The sequence below is a fragment of the Lissotriton vulgaris genome, chromosome 1_1 (assembly GCF_964263255.1).
Source record: "Lissotriton vulgaris chromosome 1_1, aLisVul1.2, whole genome shotgun sequence".
In the NCBI taxonomy this organism is placed as follows: domain Eukaryota; kingdom Metazoa; phylum Chordata; class Amphibia; order Caudata; family Salamandridae; genus Lissotriton; species Lissotriton vulgaris.
Genome location: NC_141685.1, coordinates 875,242,100 through 875,260,743, shown reverse-complemented (window position 1 = coordinate 875,260,743; position 18,644 = coordinate 875,242,100). Strand labels below are relative to the sequence as shown.

General features: G+C 49.4%; 1 protein-coding gene across 4 annotated transcripts in view; it reads left to right on the top strand.

Annotated features, from left to right (window-relative positions):
- The window catches only part of EP300 (EP300 lysine acetyltransferase), a 520,590-nt gene that overhangs the window by 442,349 nt on the left and 59,597 nt on the right, over positions 1-18,644 (top strand). For all 4 annotated transcript variants that reach the window (XM_086958296.1, XM_086958288.1, XM_086958278.1 and 1 more), the window contains exon 24: positions 15,718-15,868. In XM_086958296.1, the coding sequence (XP_086814422.1) occupies positions 15,718-15,868 (151 nt within the window). The remainder of the gene's footprint in view (positions 1-15,717; positions 15,869-18,644) is intronic.

Sequence of the window (18,644 nt, the reverse complement as noted above, 5' to 3'; positions counted from 1 at the left end):
CCTAAAGATTTTGCTGAGTCCACGATGGTGGGTTGGACATTGAGTGCAGTTAGGTGTTTAAGCCAAAGTTGAGTGGAAGAGATCTTCGCGGGAGGTGAGATCAGAAGGAACTCTGTTTTCAGAGCATTGAGTTTGAGATGATTATCGGCAAGCCAAGATTGGGTGCTTCTGATCGTTGAGTTCAGGAGTGCAATGTCCTTGGGGGATTGTAATTTGAGATATAGTTGGGTGTCATCGACATACATGTGGAAGAGTACATTGGATTCTTGTAGCAAGGTGGTGAGAGGTTCCATAACTAGGTTGAACAAAGTTGGGGATAGGGAGGATCCTTGGGGGACGCCTAACGGTACCGGTATTGGCGCGGACATCAGGTTGTTGCTCTTGAAATTCTGAGACCTGTTGTGAAGGAAGGAAGTGAACCACTTGAGAACAGTCCCAGATAGACCCATTCTTGTGTTTAAAAGTTCGAGTAAATTCTCATGTTTGACGGTGTCGAATGCTGAAGAGAGATCAAGAAGGATGAGGAGGCAGGTATCATTTTGATCTAGGATTTGAAGGGCGTCATCTATTATGTGAGTCATAGCAGTTTCTGTACTGTGTCCTGCTCGGAAGCCTGATTGATGAGGGTTGAGGAGATCGTACTGATCAATGTGTTTAGTCAATTGTAGTTGTGCGCATTTTTCCAGGAGTTTGGCGAGAGTGGTAATATTGGTAATGGGACGGTAATTGTTTAGATCAGATGGATCGGCTGTAGGTTTCTTTAGTAAAGGTGTGACTTGCCCAACTTTGAGGGAATCAGGGATGATTCCTTGTTGAAGTGAGCTGTTGATAATTTTAGTCCAGAGTGGAACGAGCAAAGGGGTGAAGTCTTTGACAGCGTGAGGTGAGGTGAGGTCCGTGAGGTGATTGGAAGGTTTCAAGGTGCTGAGCAGTTTGCCAATTTCCTCTTCAGAGTAGGTGTCAAAGGATGACCATGTAGCATTGTTTTTTGGATCATTGGGTGCTATGCAGTGGGGTTTGGAGTAAAGGCTTGCGTCAATGAGGAGATCACTCTTTATGTTGTCAGTTTTTTGGATAAAGAAAGCAGCGAAGTCTTCACAGGAGGGTGCTTCGCGCCTAGAGCTGAGAGGTTGGGGTTGTTCCTTGGATTGAGTTCTGATTAGCTCAAACCGTTTTCTCGGGCGGTTTTTTGCTTGATCGAGCTGGAGGCTGAAGAAGTCTGATTTTGAGCGCTTTATTTTCCTGAAGTAGGCGTTTCTCTTTTGCTTCAGGGTTTTTAGGTGCAGTGCAGAGGGAGCTGATCTCCAGGTGCGCTCTGCCATTCGCATGGCTCGTCTATCCTCATTGAGACTCCCGTCGTACCATGGATTGTAGATTTTAGCAGAGGCTCTTTTTAGCTGCAGGGGTGCAGCCTCATTAATTATTGAAGTCATGGCGTTGAGATAGTGGTCCGTCAAGGATTGGACGTCTGTGGCGCCGGTAGGAGGGCGTAGGAGGTCGCAGCTGCTACGGGGTAGGGAGTTTGGGTTGAGTTTTTTCAGGTCTCTTTTCCATACTTTAGGCTTGGAGGAATGCACCGTGTTGAATTTGACCTTTTCATTGATGAAGAAAGTGACAATATGATCTGACCAGTCACAGGGTTGGATACACTCAAGTTGGATAGCGTCCTCTTTTGAGATAAGGTCGAGGATAGAGCCTTTCTCGTGGGTCGGGCTGTTGCATAATTGTTTGAGGTCAAGGGCGCTGAGGAAATTTTTAAGACTATTTACCACCGCATCATTGTGATCGTTCCAGTGGAGGTTGAAGTCACCAAGGTATATTTGGGTGAGCTGTCGTCCGGAATTGGTTGAGATCATATCCATGATTTGTTGGGCGAAGGTGAGGTTGTCCCTGGGTGGGTGGTAGATGCCGTGAAGAGAGCATATCGGTTTGCCCTCACTGATAATATCGAGGCAGATGTATTCACAGGAGTTTGGGGAGGGTAGGGAAGGTGCAGTGACTTTCAGAACAGAAAGGTTGTTCCTGTATATGCATGCGATTCCACCACCTATCTTGCCAGACCTGTCAAGTCTGATGATGTGGTAGTTGGGGGGAACCAGAATGTCCATTATAGGGGTAGAAGATTCGGTTAGCCACGTTTCAGTTAAAATGATTAGGTCAAGGTCCAATGTGGGTGAGCTGTCGTCCGGAATTGGTTGAGATCATATCCATGATTTGTTGGGCGAAGGTGAGGTTGTCCCTGGGTGGGTGGTAGATGCCGTGAAGAGAGCATATCGGTTTGCCCTCACTGATAATATCGAGGCAGATGTATTCACAGGAGTTTGGGGAGGGTAGGGAAGGTGCGGTGACTTTCAGAACAGAAAGGTTGTTCCTGTATATGCATGCGATTCCACCACCTATCTTGCCAGACCTGTCAAGTCTGATGATGTGGTAGTTGGGGGGAACCAGAATGTCCATTATAGGGGTAGAAGATTCGGTTAGCCACGTTTCAGTTAAAATGATTAGGTCAAGGTCCAATGTTAGGATGAGATCAGCGATGGCGGAGGAGTGTCTAGAGGCCGATCTGCAGTTAAGGAGAGTGCATTTGAGACTGGGTGTGTCAAGGGTAGTAGAGGGTACTAGTGAGAGGGGGACTTTCCTAAGGTTATCAGGGACGGAGATTCTGCTGTTTAGTGTGGGGGGTCTACGGGGATTTGAATGTATCGTGGGAATGGATAGGTGTGTGGCGGTTGTGTTTAGGGGAGCTGTGTTGTAGGAGCGGAGGAGCGTGAGTGTGTCGAGGTCTGAAAGAGGGTTGCGTGATCGGCGGGGCGGTTGTTGCGATTGTGGATATGGATCGCGGTCAAGTGTGGGGGGGTGTAGAGTGGGTGAGTTGTCAGGAAGGGTGGGGGCAAGTTGGGAGGGGGGTGGTGGTGAGTAAGGGGTGTCTGGGGAGTGTGCAGAGTCTTTCTTTGATGGTGTGCATGTCTTCTTTGAGCTGGAGGAGGGTGGACATAATCTTGTCCAGCGTGGGATAAGCCTTGTTGTTGGGGATGGGCATCAAGGGTGCGTGACTGACCTGAAACTGAGCGTGCGGGTGGGGGGGGGTGGGTTGGTGTTCGAGCAGGGCACCGTGGTGTCGGTGTACTGGTTGGTGTTGGAGAGGAGGGAGGGTTTTGGAGGGATGGGTGTGGATGACGTACGGAGGGGGTTAGAGGTGTAGGTGAGGGCGTTGGTGGCAGGCGGAGAGAGCCGGGTGAGGGTTGAGTGTAGGTTAGTGGTGATGGGGGAGCAGGTAGGGTAGTGGGGGCTGAGAGTGGGAGGGGAAATGGGATTGGTGCTGGTCCTGTTGTGGGGAGGGGGAGTTAAGTTAATAGATGTGGTGTGCTCTACGTGGTTAGTTAGAGGGTGGTAGTGAGGACAGAGTGGGAGGGGATAAAGGGTGGGATTTGTCATTATACGTGTCGTTCTGGTGCTGAACTAGGTTGGAGGGGTTGTGGGTGGGGGCTGTGATGTCAGGGGGGGAGGAGTGGGAGTAGTATGGGTGCGGGTCCCAGGGGTGGAGGGAGTGGGATTGGTATGGGTGCGGGTCCCAGGGTTGGAGGTGGGGGGGCAGCTGGTGTGTGAGGGGGAGGGATTTGTGTCTGTGATTGAGGAGTGTGGGGTGGTTACAGCAGGTGAGTGAGTGACTAGTGTGATGGGGGAAGAGGTGAGGTGCGTGTCGTTCTGGTGCTGAGCTAGGTTAGAAGGGTTGTGGGTGGTGGCTGTGAAGTCCGGAGTGATATTACTGGATGGGATGTGAGTGGAAGTCCGAGGATTGGAGAGGTGCTCTTTGAAAGTGGGGAACAGGTTGTCTAGTAGTTCCAGGTTCCTGTCTGTGGATTGAATTAGGACAATCCCGTTTTTGTAGATAGTGGTGGTTCTGCCTAGTAAGAGTTGGGATGGTGTGATGGAGAGAGTTAGGCCATGAGCGGATTTACTGGTGGTGGAGACAGTGAGTAAGGTGAGGAACGTTTTTCTCCATTGAGCTCTGCGGGTGGTGTGGAAGATAATATCGATGTTTAGGGATCCATTGACCGGTGAGAAGTAGGTGTCGACAAAGGGGGTTTCAGGGTGGGACCTCAGGAAGTTGTGTTTAAAGCGTTTAGCGGCTTTTTTGGTGAGTGTGGATGGGTAGTTGATTTTATATGTGTGCTTGCCGATGGGCTCCATGTAGGGATGGCGGTATAGGTGGGTATGGGAAGGTGAGCGATAGTGATACACATGTGCAAAAAACAATGCAAACAGTAAGTTACATGGAACACAGGTGACATTAGTGAGTAGCAAAATTAACCAAAAATATAGAGGTAGCAATCTGTGCAATTCAAAGATAAACAATGAAATGGGTGCAGTTTACACAGTGTACAAAGATATACAAAAATGAGGTAGCAAACGATACAGCTTACACAATGTACAAAAATATACACAAATATATGAGGTATCAATCGGTGCATTCCAGGAAATAGGTGCAGCTTACAAAAATGTACAGTAAACAAGTAAAAGAATGATACTGATAGTATACTGAAACAAAATACCGGTGCAACCAAAAAGCTGCATGACACTAGCGAGCAGCCAGAAATATTTGAGGTAGCGATCTGAACATTACCAGTGAGAAAAGTGAGATGTGTGCAGGTTACAAAAAATGAACAAAATACAAGTAGAGGTATAGTACTGCAATAAAAGGCAGACTCTTAATCACATGAGGGTTTAAATACCGAGCTATGTAAAGTGTGCTATCTAAAAAGGCCAGGTCTTAGGGAATGGTCAGATAGTGAGAATGACTAGTCCATGATGGCCGCCAAAGAGAGAAGATAGAGACGGTAGTCCTCTGTTTGTTGTTGTTGCTTTGAGAGCAGGGAGGTGCAGTTTCAGTTTCTATTTGAGCAAGCCCAGTTCCTAGCTTGCTGGGAGGGAGTCTTATCTCTGTTGTGGAGGTCTTGTGTGGGAGAGTTAAGTTGCGGAGCCTCGTGAGCAAAGGAGGTACAGGATGGGATTTATTACTACAGTTTTATGACCCCAGCCATTTTGAACAAAGGGAGTTTTTCAAAAATGTGTACAAGCGAGTGGGGTAAATAAATACCTTTTTTGTGGGTTCTGCTCAGCAAGTACGTTGATGTTGATAGCAAAGTTATTTATCACAGGTCTAGCCAGCGTGTATACATCTGCAGTGTGCATCGACTTCTGGCAGGTTGCTGGATAATGTTCGTGCACGGCAGAGCAGCAGGGCTGCAGCCCCTACCGTCTCGATGGGCGTTGTTGCGTGCTTCTTGATAGCCTGTTCCCCCTTTCCTGCAATTCCCCTGTGTTTTCCTGTTCGCCTCAGGGCTCCAGTCCGGCAGCTCCTTGAGCGGCGGCGCCTCACCTCCGGTCGCCTCCAGCCCTCGGCGCAGACGGGACAAGCTCCTGTCGTCCCTCCGGCTCCCGCCCGCCTCAGGGCACCGTTCCGACAACTCCTGTGGCGGCGCCACACCTCCGATCGCCTCCCGGTGCCGGTGGGGGCAGCTACAGACGTCTGTCGTCCTTCCAGACCTCGCAGATATCTCCCCGATACCGCAGTAGTAGACCAGGCCAGCAATCCGACCCCTGCAGCCGGAACCAGTGGCGGTGCCCACAGGCATACCAGACGCCTCTGATGGCCAGAGCAGCTCGGTTCCAGCTCGGTCCCAGCCTCCGACGGGGCGATCAGGGCCCCACGAAGGCTCCAGGCAGCGCCCCAGCAGGCTCCGTCCCAAGCTCCACCGATGGTCAGGGGCAGCCAGGTGTCCGGAGAAGGCGGGGTCGACTCGGTCCTCTCCCAGGTAAGGGCACCGCAATTAATCCAGTTACTTGATGCAAAATGTTCCTGTTACTTGTGTTATGTAAGGTCCAGTTGCATTCCTCGACATGCTGGGTGTTAACAGGGATTAAATCCAAAAACTGGAATCCCAAGCACTCGGAGCTCTAACGTAGAGCTCCTACCAGGCGGCCATCTTGTGCGTCTTTGAAGTATCACGAGATAGGTGACTCCTCCCCTGGACTACATTGCACATGGGCATCCTCTCCATCCTCAGATTGTTTTTTCCGCCATTGGGTTGGGATGCAAACTCCTATAATCCAACTTTGGAATCAAAAACAAAACTTTTCTAAAGGCCAAAAGGCCTTCGATTCGACGGTATTGTTCTCGATCGGTACCTCTCTACTCGATCCAGCCTTCCATCTCCAAGCGGTCGTCGGCGCGGCCGTTGGACCTTTTCGACGCCACGTGAGCCGACCGTCGATGGAAAGAAGCCAGTTTAAAAGGTGCCCGCAATGCCACCCAAGTTCCCACATACTGATAAGCACTCAGTATGCAACAAGTGCCTTTCCCCAGACCATAAAGAGGAAAGCTGTCCAGCCTGTGCACAGTTTTGATCCAAGAAAAGTATTCGGAACCGACGTGCAGCCAGGCAAGAAATGCAACGACAGGCACCATCGATGACGACCAAGAACTACAAGACTCGGACCTAGAGATCGTCACCGTAGAGGACTACTCGGACTCCGATGACGAGATCCCACCGGGGCAAATCGTGAGTACCCTGCCCCCGACACCATCTACCCCGATAACAACGGCTCCGGTCAAGGCATCGCCGAAAGGCCTTATCCAAGATCATAAAAAAGGTTTGATTGCCCCGCCATCCGGCTCTGCTCCGAAACCTTCGGAAACCCCAGGGCCCAGTAACATCGTCCCAAAGAAGGTTCCAGAGCCAAAGAAGGTCTTTGACCCGAAGGGCGTCAATCCGAAAGCAGCCGTACAGCCAAAGAGCGTCGAGCCGAAAAAGACTGTCGACCCCAAGAAGGTCGTGCAGCCCAAACTTATCGACCCGAATAAGGCCAGACAACCCAAGGGCGCCGAAACAAAGAAGGTTGCCGACCCAAACAAGCCTTCGGCACCGAAAAACGTCGACCCGACAAAAGGCGCCGTACCTAAGCCCGCGTCCAAGTCAGAACGTCCTCTCGGACCGAAAACACCAGATCAGAAGACACCATTCGATCCAAATAAGACAATCCACCCCGGAAAGGACACTCAGCCGAAAAAACATAAGACTCCAGTCAATCCCAACAAAAACATCGACTCGGGAGACACTTCTCCGAAAAAGCCTACGGAGCACAAAAAACGCGTCGACCCGAAAAAAGGCCCGAGCCGAAAAAGTTAGTTCCTAAACCTAAAGTCGTCTAAAAACCAAAGCCTAACACTCTACCCAGGACTGTTGAGGAAGAACTCTTCCACCCAGATCCCTCTGGCGACCAAGCAAAAAATGTTATCGACCCAGAGACTGGTAAAGTTACCATCCTGCATAGGAATAAGAGGCCTTTGGACTTTGAACCTCGGCCGAAGGCGCCTCCTCCCCCTGTACCTAAGGAGGATCCTCCCGTCAAGCCTCCGCTTCCACCACTTCCTCCCTCAGAACAACCACCACCACCCCTCCCGCCGCATGGGCCCGCCCCTCGGCCGGAGATACCTCCTGTTCCTCCGCCAAGGTCGGTGTCACTGCCTCCTCTTCCTACACCACCTAAGGGGACTCCTATACCAAGACCCCAGGATAAGCACGGAAGACGCTTCCACGGAAACCAGCGGAGCGCCCACGAACTGGGAGGTCGCGCTCTCGCTCCAGGAGGAGGGAACGGTCACGCAACAGGTCATCCACGCGATCGAGACGCCGCCATAGGAGGCACAGATCTCGCTCTCATTCGAGGTCCTCAGGGACCAGGGAATACTCTCCAACTTTGTCGGATCGCCGGACACAAGGGTGTTGCCAGTTGATGATTTGGTGGCCTTTCACGATGTCCTGTTAAGAGGCGCAGCAAAATTGGGCATCTCCTTGACGGTGCCCAAGAAATCTGTAATTTTCGAGACACTGCACCAGAAACACCTATCTCGTTCACTACTGCCACTGGTGCCGGGCCTGGAGGAACCAGCCATGGACCTTTTTCTCACCCAGCGGTGACTAAGGCGGCCCCCTCGAGACTACAGAAAAAATTCCGGGCTCCCGATTCGTATCCGGCTTTTCTAAGGATGGAACCTCCTCCAGATTCTGTGATAGTGACGGCGGTCCGCAAACAGCATGCTACCACCCCGTCATCCACAGTCCCCCAGACAAAGAGTCTAGATGAATGGATTTGGCTGGAAGGAAAGTGTGTGGAACATCGGCGACCTCTATGAAGGCTGCGAGTGCCACAGCTTTGTTGGGGCGCTATGACCGTGCCCTCTGGGACTCCCTCCAGCAGTTTGCGGAACACTTACCTCGTGAGAAGAGGGAAGATTTCCAGAAAGTGTTAAATGAAGGGATGCTGGTGGCGAATCAGATTATCAGCGCTGCAGCCGATTCGTCCCTCTTGGCGGTGCATGGCTTTTGCCATGGGATTAACCAGCGATGACATGCCTGGCTCCGCCTTACGTCACTGAAACCTGACGCACAGCAAAGGGTTGCCAATCTTCCATTCTCTGGTGAAACCCTATTTGGGAAACATGCGGATGATGAAATGGCCCGCATGAAGGCGGAGGCCAAAACACTCGCTGCTGTGGGTCTAGAGAAGCCCAAAGAGGCGAAGAAATCGTACCGCACGTTCCAACAACGGTTCGGTGGGCAGGGCAGAGGGCGTGGCCAAGCTGCGGGACAGTCACAGCAACAACAGCAGTTCCGTACGCCGTTCCAGAAACGCCCTAAGGGCAGAGGCGGCCAACAGTCTGCACCAGCGACCAAAGGCCCGGCCGGGTCTAGGCCCTGAGCGCTTACTTCCCCCTAGATTCGTTACCCACTCCGGTAGGGGGAAGCATTACATTTTTTCTGGCAGAGTGGAGAAAAATTACTCGGGACAAGTGGGTGCTGAATATTGTTTGCAATGGATACAGTCTTCGGTTCACCAGCCCGCCTCCAGCAATTCCACCAGTCAGCTCTCAATTCCACCAGTCAGCTCTCAATTCCACCTGTCAGCTCTCAATTCCACCAGTCAGCTCTCAATTCCACCAGTTAGCTCGCAGTTTCAGCTGCGCGAGCTTCAGGTGGAGGCCGATATCCTGTTAAGGAAAAGGGCGATAGAAGACGTACCTCTGTCTCAGAGAGGAAGAGGTCTGTACTCCCGGTTCTTTCTGGTTCGCAAGAAGGCCAAGAACGAGTTCAGGCCCATTCTGGACTTGCGACAAGCAAACAAGTGGATTCGCAGAGAGAAGTTTCGCATGCTGTCGTTGCATCAGATTTATCCTCAGTTGCAACAGGGAGATTAGCTATGTGCTATAGACCTACAGGATGCGTACTTCCATGTGCCCATTGCACACAAACACAGGAAGTTCCTGCGGTTCCAAGTCGGCGCCAATCATTATCAATACACAGTACTCCCATTCGGACTAAAGTCTGCGCCGAGAACATTCTCGAAGTGCATGGCGGTGGTAGCAGCACACCTGAGGAAGAACAAGGTGTTCGTCTACCCATACCTGGACGATTGGTTGATCAAGGCCTCCTCCTTCTCGGAAGCTCGAGCACACTTCCAGAAGACGTGCGTTCTCTTGAACAAACTGGGGTTGCACATCAACATGTCCAAGTCTGTCCCGACTCTGGTCCAATGCATACATTACTTGGGAGCCTCCATCAATACGCTGTCAGCAAGCGTGTCTCCTTCGGAAGAGCGACGATTATCGATCCTTCGGAAGGCTCAGGCTCTTATGACCACTCCATCTACAACAGTGAGGACGGTGTCTTCTCTACTGGAATCGATGGCCTCTTGTATCTTCTTCACGCCTCACGCACGGCTGCACATGAGACCGTTGCAAGAGTGCTTGGAGGACCAGTGGGATCTGAGGAAAGGATCTTGGGACGACAAGATACGACTGTCTCTGCATGCTCTTCAGTCTCTGAAGTGGTGGTGTTCAGCGGAGAATCTCCTCAGAGGGGTTCCCTTCCACAAGGACATTCCCACTCAGACTATCGTGACAGATGCATCCCTCCACGGCTGGGGGGCGCACTCCGGAGGCCTACAGATACAAGGAACGTGGTACCCGACTGAGTCCACTTATCACATCAATTTCCTGGAACTCAGAGCTGTTCACTTGGCACTGAAGGCCTTTCTTCCGTCCTTTCAGACCAACTCCCTGCTTGTACAGACAGACAATACGACCACTATGTATTACCTCAACAAGCAGGGGGGTTCGAGATTGCGCACTCTTTCGCAGGAGGCGCAGACTATCTGGCGCTGGCTTCTAGCCAGAGGACTGACGATAACGGCTACCCATCTGCCAGGTGTGCAGAATTTTCAGGCGGACGCACTGAGCAGACTGATTCAGGAAAACCACGAATGGGTCATAAACTACGAAGTGCTAGGCGAAGTCTTCGCAAGGTGGGGGACTCCAGGCGTAGACCTGTTTGCCACCGCCGAAAACAGCAAATGCTGAGACTTCGCCTCCAGGTACTACCAGCTGGGGAATGCGCTATGGATCGATTGGTCGAACAGCTTTCTGTGCGCTTTTCCACCCATTTCCCTGTGCGGTGCTCATCAAGCTGTCCCAGTCTTGGGCGCGGATGATCTTGATCGCACCGGAATGGCCCAGACAGTGGTGGTTCACGGACCTGCTTCACCAGTCTCTCCTTCCTCACATTCTGCTGCTGTGCAGGCCAGACCTTCTCACGAAGTTCGAGGGGCAGATGGTGCACCCCAACCTCTCGTCTTTGAGTTTGGCGGCATGGCTCCTGAGATAGTGCAATATGGCCATTTGAATCTACCAGAAGATTGTATGGACATACTGAAGGAGGCGAAGCGACCTTCCACTAGGACTTCTTATGCTTACAAGTGGAAGAGATTCTGCATCTGGTGCAAGTCCAAGAACTATGATCCGACGAAATGTCAGGAAGATGTCATCCTTCCGTACCTTCTACATCTGGCGCAGTCTGGCCGTAATGTCTATTCTATTAAGGTGCATCTCGCTGCGCTTACTGCCTACAGGAAGTGCCCTTCACAGACCTCCTTCTTCCAGATCCCTGTGATCAAGGATTTTTTGGAAGGCTTGAAGAAAGTGTTCCCTCCTGTCCGGCTTCCTTCGCCTTCATGGGAATTGAATGTGGTGCTGTCCAGATTGATGAAGGAGCCTTTTGAACCTATTCATAAGGCTTGGTTGCAGCACCTGTCTTGGAAGGCGGCGTTCCTCGTGGCCATTACATCGGCCCGCAGGGTGAGTGAAATTCAGGCGTTGTGTTGCCAAGAACCTTATACTGTATTTCATGCTGCTAAGGTTGTTATGCGTACTCACCCTAAATTTCTTCCCACGGGTATTTCTGATTTCCATGTTAACCAGACCATAACTTTACCTATGTTTTTTCAGAATCCTTCCTCTCCGGCGGAACGATCTCTACATTCCCTGGCTGTTAGGAGGGTGTTTAAATTTTATCTGGATAAAACGAAAGATATTCGTAGGTCAGACCAATTGTTTATCAGTTATGGATCGGTCAGGACAGGTCTTGCTACCTCTAAACAGTCCATCTCTAGGTGGATTGTGTCCTGTATACAATTGTGTTACCAAAAAGCTAATAAGACCTTAGGAGGTAAGCCTAAGGCTCATTCCACCAGGGGCAAAGCTGCCATGACAGCTTTGCTGCGTAATGTTCCCATTGTGGAAATCTGCAAGGCGGGGCCACATGGAAGTCTGTTCATACCTTTGCTAAGCATTACTGTCTGGAAACTGATGCCAGGTCAGATGTTCAGGTTGGGCAGGCTTCGCTGCGAAATTTGTTCGCACAGTAGTGGTTTGTTCTCTTAGTCTCCACCGCAGCTTGGTGTGGGGATGGGCTTGCCATTCTATTAACTAGATTATGACTATGCACAGAGATCCCCTACTACAGAAGGAGTAGTTTCTGTCCTGTAACTCCAGTTCTGTAGTAGGGGTATCTCTGTTATAGTCATAAGCGCCCGCCCTCCTCCCCGTGGAGAAAGATATTCATGTAAGGAATGCTACAGGTCTGGCGTGTTACGCCTTCAAAAAGTACTGAAAGTAAAAAGGGACCTGTTGTGCATTCTGGGATACTGAAAGAAGTTCTGGAAAGTTCTCTTAAAGGCCCAGTATCCTGTTTGAGCCACATAATGGCAGGCTATGGGGCTTGTCTGTCCATACCTTCCTCTCTATCATTCCAGTGGCTTTTGCTGGTAGAGGCAAGTTTCTCTATGGAGGAAACTGGGCAGGCTGTGCTGTTTGTGTGGATTTTTGGTGGAATTTCTAGTTGAAGTACTGGACAGTGTAGCCTGTGGATATAGGCTGCATTATCTGTCTTTAAATTCTCTCTTAAGTCTCTTTGCAGTTCTGCATTTTTTGACAATTTAAGAGATTATTTTAGATTGCTCCGGGGTCCACGCACATGGGCGGGACTATTCACTAGATTATGACTATAACAGAGATACCCCTACTACAGAACTGGAGTTACAGGACAGAAACTACTCTTTAGTGATAGCCCTGAAGAAGTCTGTGGTCTACACCACCAAGGACGAAACACGTGTTGGCGGCTAGATTCTCTTTGAAGAACATCTTCTGAATAAACTGAAGAATCAAAGATCTTCCCTGTGACTTATTTGAAGAACTCTTTTGCTGATTGCTGTTATTAGCTCAGGATATAATCCTTTTGTGTGCAGTATATAGGTTATTGAGTTTTCATTACCCTATTTGGTTGTTGGTGGATGGCCAGCACCTTATCCTTTGAGCTTGCTCTATATTGTGATTTCGGATTTTTTCACAATCCTGCGCAATTATCACTCAGCCATCCTTCGCTTTTTGTACTCCCATAAGCATAGGCTCTGCTTCAACAACCAACCCCCTGGTGCCAGCCAGGAAGCACAAGACCAACACACTCTAAACCCGCCGAGCCTGGCCCGTGCCCGAGTGGTCCAAGACCACGAGGACGTCCCTACGGCGACTTGGACCCAAAGTCCAGTGCCCAAAGACCCTCCTCGAAGAACCAGACGACACCTGCAGCCCCAGGGACCCCTCCAACCTCGACCAGCTGAGGGTAAGGTTTCCCGACGCCCAAAGATACCCCTGCACACGGCGCCCTGCCGTGCCCTGTGCCTCCCTTTGGGGTACCTACCTCTTCTCCAGGATCCCAACTTACCTCTCAAAGTGGTGGTCGCACCTGAAGAATCACCGTCCCCAAGTCTGCAGCCTTTGTTCCCTTTTTACCTTTCCCATTGAATAACATTGAGCGCCCAACGGCTCAAAGCACCCTGCACCCAGCCGCCCGAGTGCCTCTGGCAGTGCTCCCTGTGTCCTATCCTGCTTCCCCCTTTGCCCTGGGCCATTGACCAGGAGCCCAACTCCCACAGCGGCGTGGCCTGCTAGCCAGCAGCCACCAACCGATGGCCCCCTGCCTCTCATTGGATAACATTGGGCCTAACTACCTCTGCACCCGGCTGCCCTGGTGCCGCTGAGGACTTACCAACTGTACATACCTGACCCTGGGAGACCCCTGAGTCTATGCCCAGAACTTTAACTTCACTGGTCGAGTCCACCCCTGGAAACCGATAACTCACTTTCCTGCTATAGTTTCACATTGACTGGTTTGACTCGAAAAAATTTCTAAGTGTGAAGTTTTGAAACTCTAAAATATTCCTATAAAATCAGCCGAATACTGAAGTACTCACCTGCGACCAGGAGAGAAGCCAGTACTGCACCTTGTAGCATAGTACTGCACTGCAAAAGTAATCCTAACCGGGTTTACTAGTAACCTGTATTTTCTCTATAGGAATCCATTGTCTGCTTTTCTGTGAAATTTCTCCTTAGTGTCTACGTTTGAAAACTTGAAATATTCCTTAAAAATCGTACATACTACTGAGATCCCAGTGCTGGACCTAGGAGCCCAGTACTGGATTACAAAAGTAACGCGAAAGTACTTTACCTGCAACCTGAATTTTCTCCCATTGGTTAACATTGCTAGATTGTCTCAAACGTTTGTGTGAACTTTTAAAATACCTTTATATCCCTTAAAAATAACCGCAATAACCAAGACGTTTTTACTAAACTGTTTTCAGCTTAGACCCCAGGACTGAATCTAGGATCCAGTCCTGGGTTTACAAAAGTAATTTACAAAGTAATCAACTGCATTTTCTGTAGAGAAACCTATTGAGCTCAATGTTTGATTGTGTTTAGAATTGAGTTGCCTACTGCAACCCCTGTACATGTGTGTTTACAAAGTTATTTCCTTTCTGCAAAGTAATTACCTGAGATCACTCCTAATTGAGAAAAGTATATTTTGGTACCTGTTGGTCCTAAAAATAAAATGACTATATCTTTTGATATAAAAACAATTGGCCTAGAGTTCAGTCTTTGAGTGTGTGAAACCTTTTGCTGACTGTGTACAACAAATGCTTTACACTGTCCTCTGGTACTGCCTTACTTTTTGACCAAGCTACCACTTTTGAGAGTAAGGTCAGCCCTGACTTTAACCTTTTTTATACCTCTGGGGTTGGTGGCCTCTATACACAGTGTACCTTACTTTGGTCCAGTATATATAAAGCCACTTTCTCACATACACTAGATGTGATAAGAGCAATACTTTATTACATGGAAAAAACGAGCTCTTTTAGAAAAACCAAACCACTCTTTGTTGCTTTTTCACCACCGCATAAATGCTTCCAAATATGCTACATTAAAGCCAAACGCACATTAACTATTCCCCCAAGAGCGCATTCCACATGCAAACTAGGGGCTTTTATGGCATTCTTAGGGAATATACCCTTAGATGACATCTTTAAGGCTGCAACTTGGTCTACGCCTCGCACATTCACAAAACACTACTGTGTAGATGTGCATGCAAAACAACAAGCTAGTGTGGGCCAGGCTGTCTTAAGAACACTTTCTCAAACTACTGCAGCAGATACAGGTCAGCCACCCCTGAAAGGTAACTGCTGTATAGTTAATGCTAACGCATATGATGTACAGCTCATATGCCTCGAACGGAAAATGCTACTTACTCAGTATGCATCTGTTCTTGGCATGTAGATCCTTATGCACCCATTTGCCTCCCCAGGTACCTTTATCTGCTGCAGTATTATCTTACTTAGATACAACACACATGGTCATCTCTTTCTATTCCTACTAACTCCATCATCCTTTATGGCGAAAACAATCTGAGGAAGGAGTTGATGCCCATGCACACCATCACCATAAGGAGGAGTCCCTTACCTCGTGACTCGAAGAAAAACAAAGTGCAAACATCCAAGCCCAACACCAGATGGCGATCTATGCTAACGCAAATGAATCTACAACTCTACATGCCAAGAACAGATACATACTGGGTAAGTAGCATTTTCCATATCAATCATATACAGAGCCAGCTCCTTACAGAGTGACCCCAATTCCGCCAATTCTGCGGGTGGAACAAAACATTCCTCCCACCCCAACTTGTGACTCAAAATACTTAATTGGAGAAAAATAAGTTGTACACGTCAGAGCCCAACACTAGATTACAGTAGTATGCAGAGAATGTGAATCCACAGCATTGCACGCCTCATACAGATTCTTACAAGGTAAGTAACATATTTTTTCCGTGCATTAGGAAGTAACCGCTGCTTATTATGTTGTTTTTTAAAGCATCTAAGACACGTGCCACCTCCTTGAAAATATTTTGAATGAAGGCCCAGTGCAATCCCAACCTCTGCTGCAGCAATTGAAAAAACATAAGCATAGTCATGCCATTTGTTTTTATATTTCAGGGCTACCAACTACCAGATTGGGAACCTTCCTGGAGAACAGAGTTAATGATTACCTCAGGCGGCAAAGCCATCCCGAGGCGGGTGAGGTGACTGTCAGGGTGGTCCATGCCTCAGACAAGACTGTAGAAGTGAAGCCTGGAATGAAAGCCAAGTAAGGAGAAGGATAGAGTGAATACAAATCTGTCTTTTCTGAGGATTTAACAATGCAAATGTGGGGGAGGCGAATTACTTCTCCCAATGTCTTGCAAGTATGAGGTAGTTTTTGCTTCACTGAACTGGGAGAGTCACTCTCCACATTTAATTGAAGTGTAAAACGTGTCTGGCAGCTATTGATTTATGCTTTCCTGATGCTCACAAATGTTTTTTTTGTTTATGAAGTTATAGGTTTCCGTGCTCGAAAAAGTGGCTGTGGTGTATGAAATGAAAAAGGGAAGGTTAAGGACTGCAACTGTAGTTGTAGCAGTAAGAATTCACTACTGCTTATAGACTCTAGACCTGCATCATATAAATCTTGTAAGAGTACATTATGTAAATCATATTGTAATGAGGTACTCCAAGTTGTATAGTGTATTGGACTAGAGAAGCAAATTATAGCAATAAGGAACACTTCAATTATCTGGAAAGAGTTGCTTCCCAAAGAACGAGACTGCAGAGTATTCAAAGATAGAATGGGAAGGATTATAAAATGATGAAGAAAAGCAAAAGATTAAAGGGGTGGGTAGTCAGTTATGTAAGAAGAGCGGTTGCAGGCATTTGTCTTCAGTTATTAGCTTTGAAGTTCCCCAGTATTGTTTTTCCATAGATTTACATGTGCAAATTATTCCCCAAGGTTAGGTGGCTAATCATCTGTAGTCACTGTCAACATAGCAGTGTTTTAACACATCAATTAACATTGAAAACAAATGGAAAACAATGCAAGAACCCAAGTAACCTCTTTTTATTAACCAAACTGTAGCCAATAAGGTGCAGAGGCCCATGGTTCTAACCCTCACCTGAAGCTGCAACCGTCAGATTTTGTGGTGCATAGTATGAAGCAACAGGAATCCTGTGATCTTTGCTCATTTGTGCTCTTTGACCTACCTTTTGAACTTTTTCTCTGGAGAGACCTTTGTCTTGTATGAAATGAGGCGGCAGTGTCGACTCTTCGCTGCACTTAACAGTGGAGTTAAAATGTTTTTGTTCGACTGGCGCCATGCCTGAAGCTTTTCATCCAAGAACTCTCTTCAAGCCATGTGAGGTGTTTGGGCAAGGAAAATCTTTACTGAGGACCCACACATAAAATGTATAATCTGATAGAGATTACTAGCCGCTGATTTCTTAACGTAGAATTATCCCCAGGAGTGCCGGATGAAATTGCTGTTGGTTTGCTTGTCCAGGTCGGTGTCGTCCCAGCATCCGTCCCCTACCTCGGAAGCCAGGAACAGCTGCGGCTTCGCCCTGCGCCGTGGCCCCAAGGACGTCGCTCACCAAGTGGTAGGTCCTGCAGCTTGTGTCTGAGGCCTTGTCCTAGTTTGTCGAAGGGCGCGGGTTCCCCTTGGGACGTGCGCCCCCGCCAGTCGCACCCTACCCGCCGGTTCCCGGCGTCGGGGCGACTAGGGCCCAAATGAAATCCTACGCTGCGGCTCAGCAGGTTTACTTTGGGCCCCTCCTCCTGCTGAGACGCCTGCAGATCCCTTGCCTCGCTCGTGGCCTTCCACAGAGTCGCCCGCGGCTTTGTCCTCGGTACCGACTGGTTCGGCTTCAGGTTGTAGGAGAGTGGTGTCGTCAAGACGCCGTCCTGTGGGGCTCCCCTCTTCGACCCACAGCGTCCCTGCCTCGCTGCAAATCCCTTCAGGGCTCCCTTTGGCGTTGTAGGAGGTCGCCAGGACTCAGGGCTAGTCCCCGAGTTACCCTTGGCCCTTTGAGCAGGCGGCTGCCTCGCCAGAGGCCGAGCAGGCATCGTTTCGGCACCAAAGTATTTCCTACCCGGCCCTGGCGATCCCGTGGGTGGAGGCCAGGCCCTGGGGTGCTTTCCCGAGTACCTCTCGGCCCTCTATGCGGTCAGCTGCCCCCTGTGCGGTCGAGCCGGCGCCTTTTCAGTGCCGTTTCTTAGCCAAACCGGCTCCGACCCCGTCCCATTCTCTTAGGGAGTACCTGGTGGTGGAGTTCGACTTGGCGCTGCCAATGTCCACTCCGGCGCGATTGACACGAACCGACGCCTGTGGCGGACTCCACAGCGCCGTGCCGGCGTCGGGTCCTTGATTCGTCTCCGGAGGTTCCTTCTTCTGGAAGGTTGTCATCTCTTGGTCTCTTCCTCTCTGGAGTTAGGGCGCCGCGTCGTTGCTTTTTCACTGGCGTCTTCCAGGGAGGGCTCCTCGCTGTCCCCGCAACCTCAAACCTCTGACCCTCTTTTCTGCAGCTTGCGGGTGGCTTCTCCACCTTCCCCAGGGGTCCCACAGGTTTTTTGGTAACCTCATTCGAGCAAGGCCTAAACAGCGGCACGAATAGCACAAAGGGAGGCAATCTGAAAGATGTTACGAAAGTAGATGAGCCCTTAGAAAACACCAAGAAGGATCAATGTCGGATTAACATAAAAAGGCAGCTCACTGATATAAATGACATGGCCCATGAGGAGTCTAGGAAAAATCAGACAGACGAGCTGACTTCCCCTTCTCGCATGCAAAGAAAAGAGAACACATTGAAAATAACAAGAAGGATTCTATTTACCCCAAACTATCAGTCCCAAGGCCCGCAAGACTATCTGAATAGAGGAAACATCCTACGACTATTGGCAGAAATCTTAACACTACAGCATTTAACGTCTGCTAACCTATTAGCAATAGAATCTGTTAATCCTGGAATTAACACAGGAAATGAAGAAGTAGTTGCAGCAATTCTACAAGAACCAACCAAATTTGAAGACTAGGGAATCTCGCTTACCAAAGAAT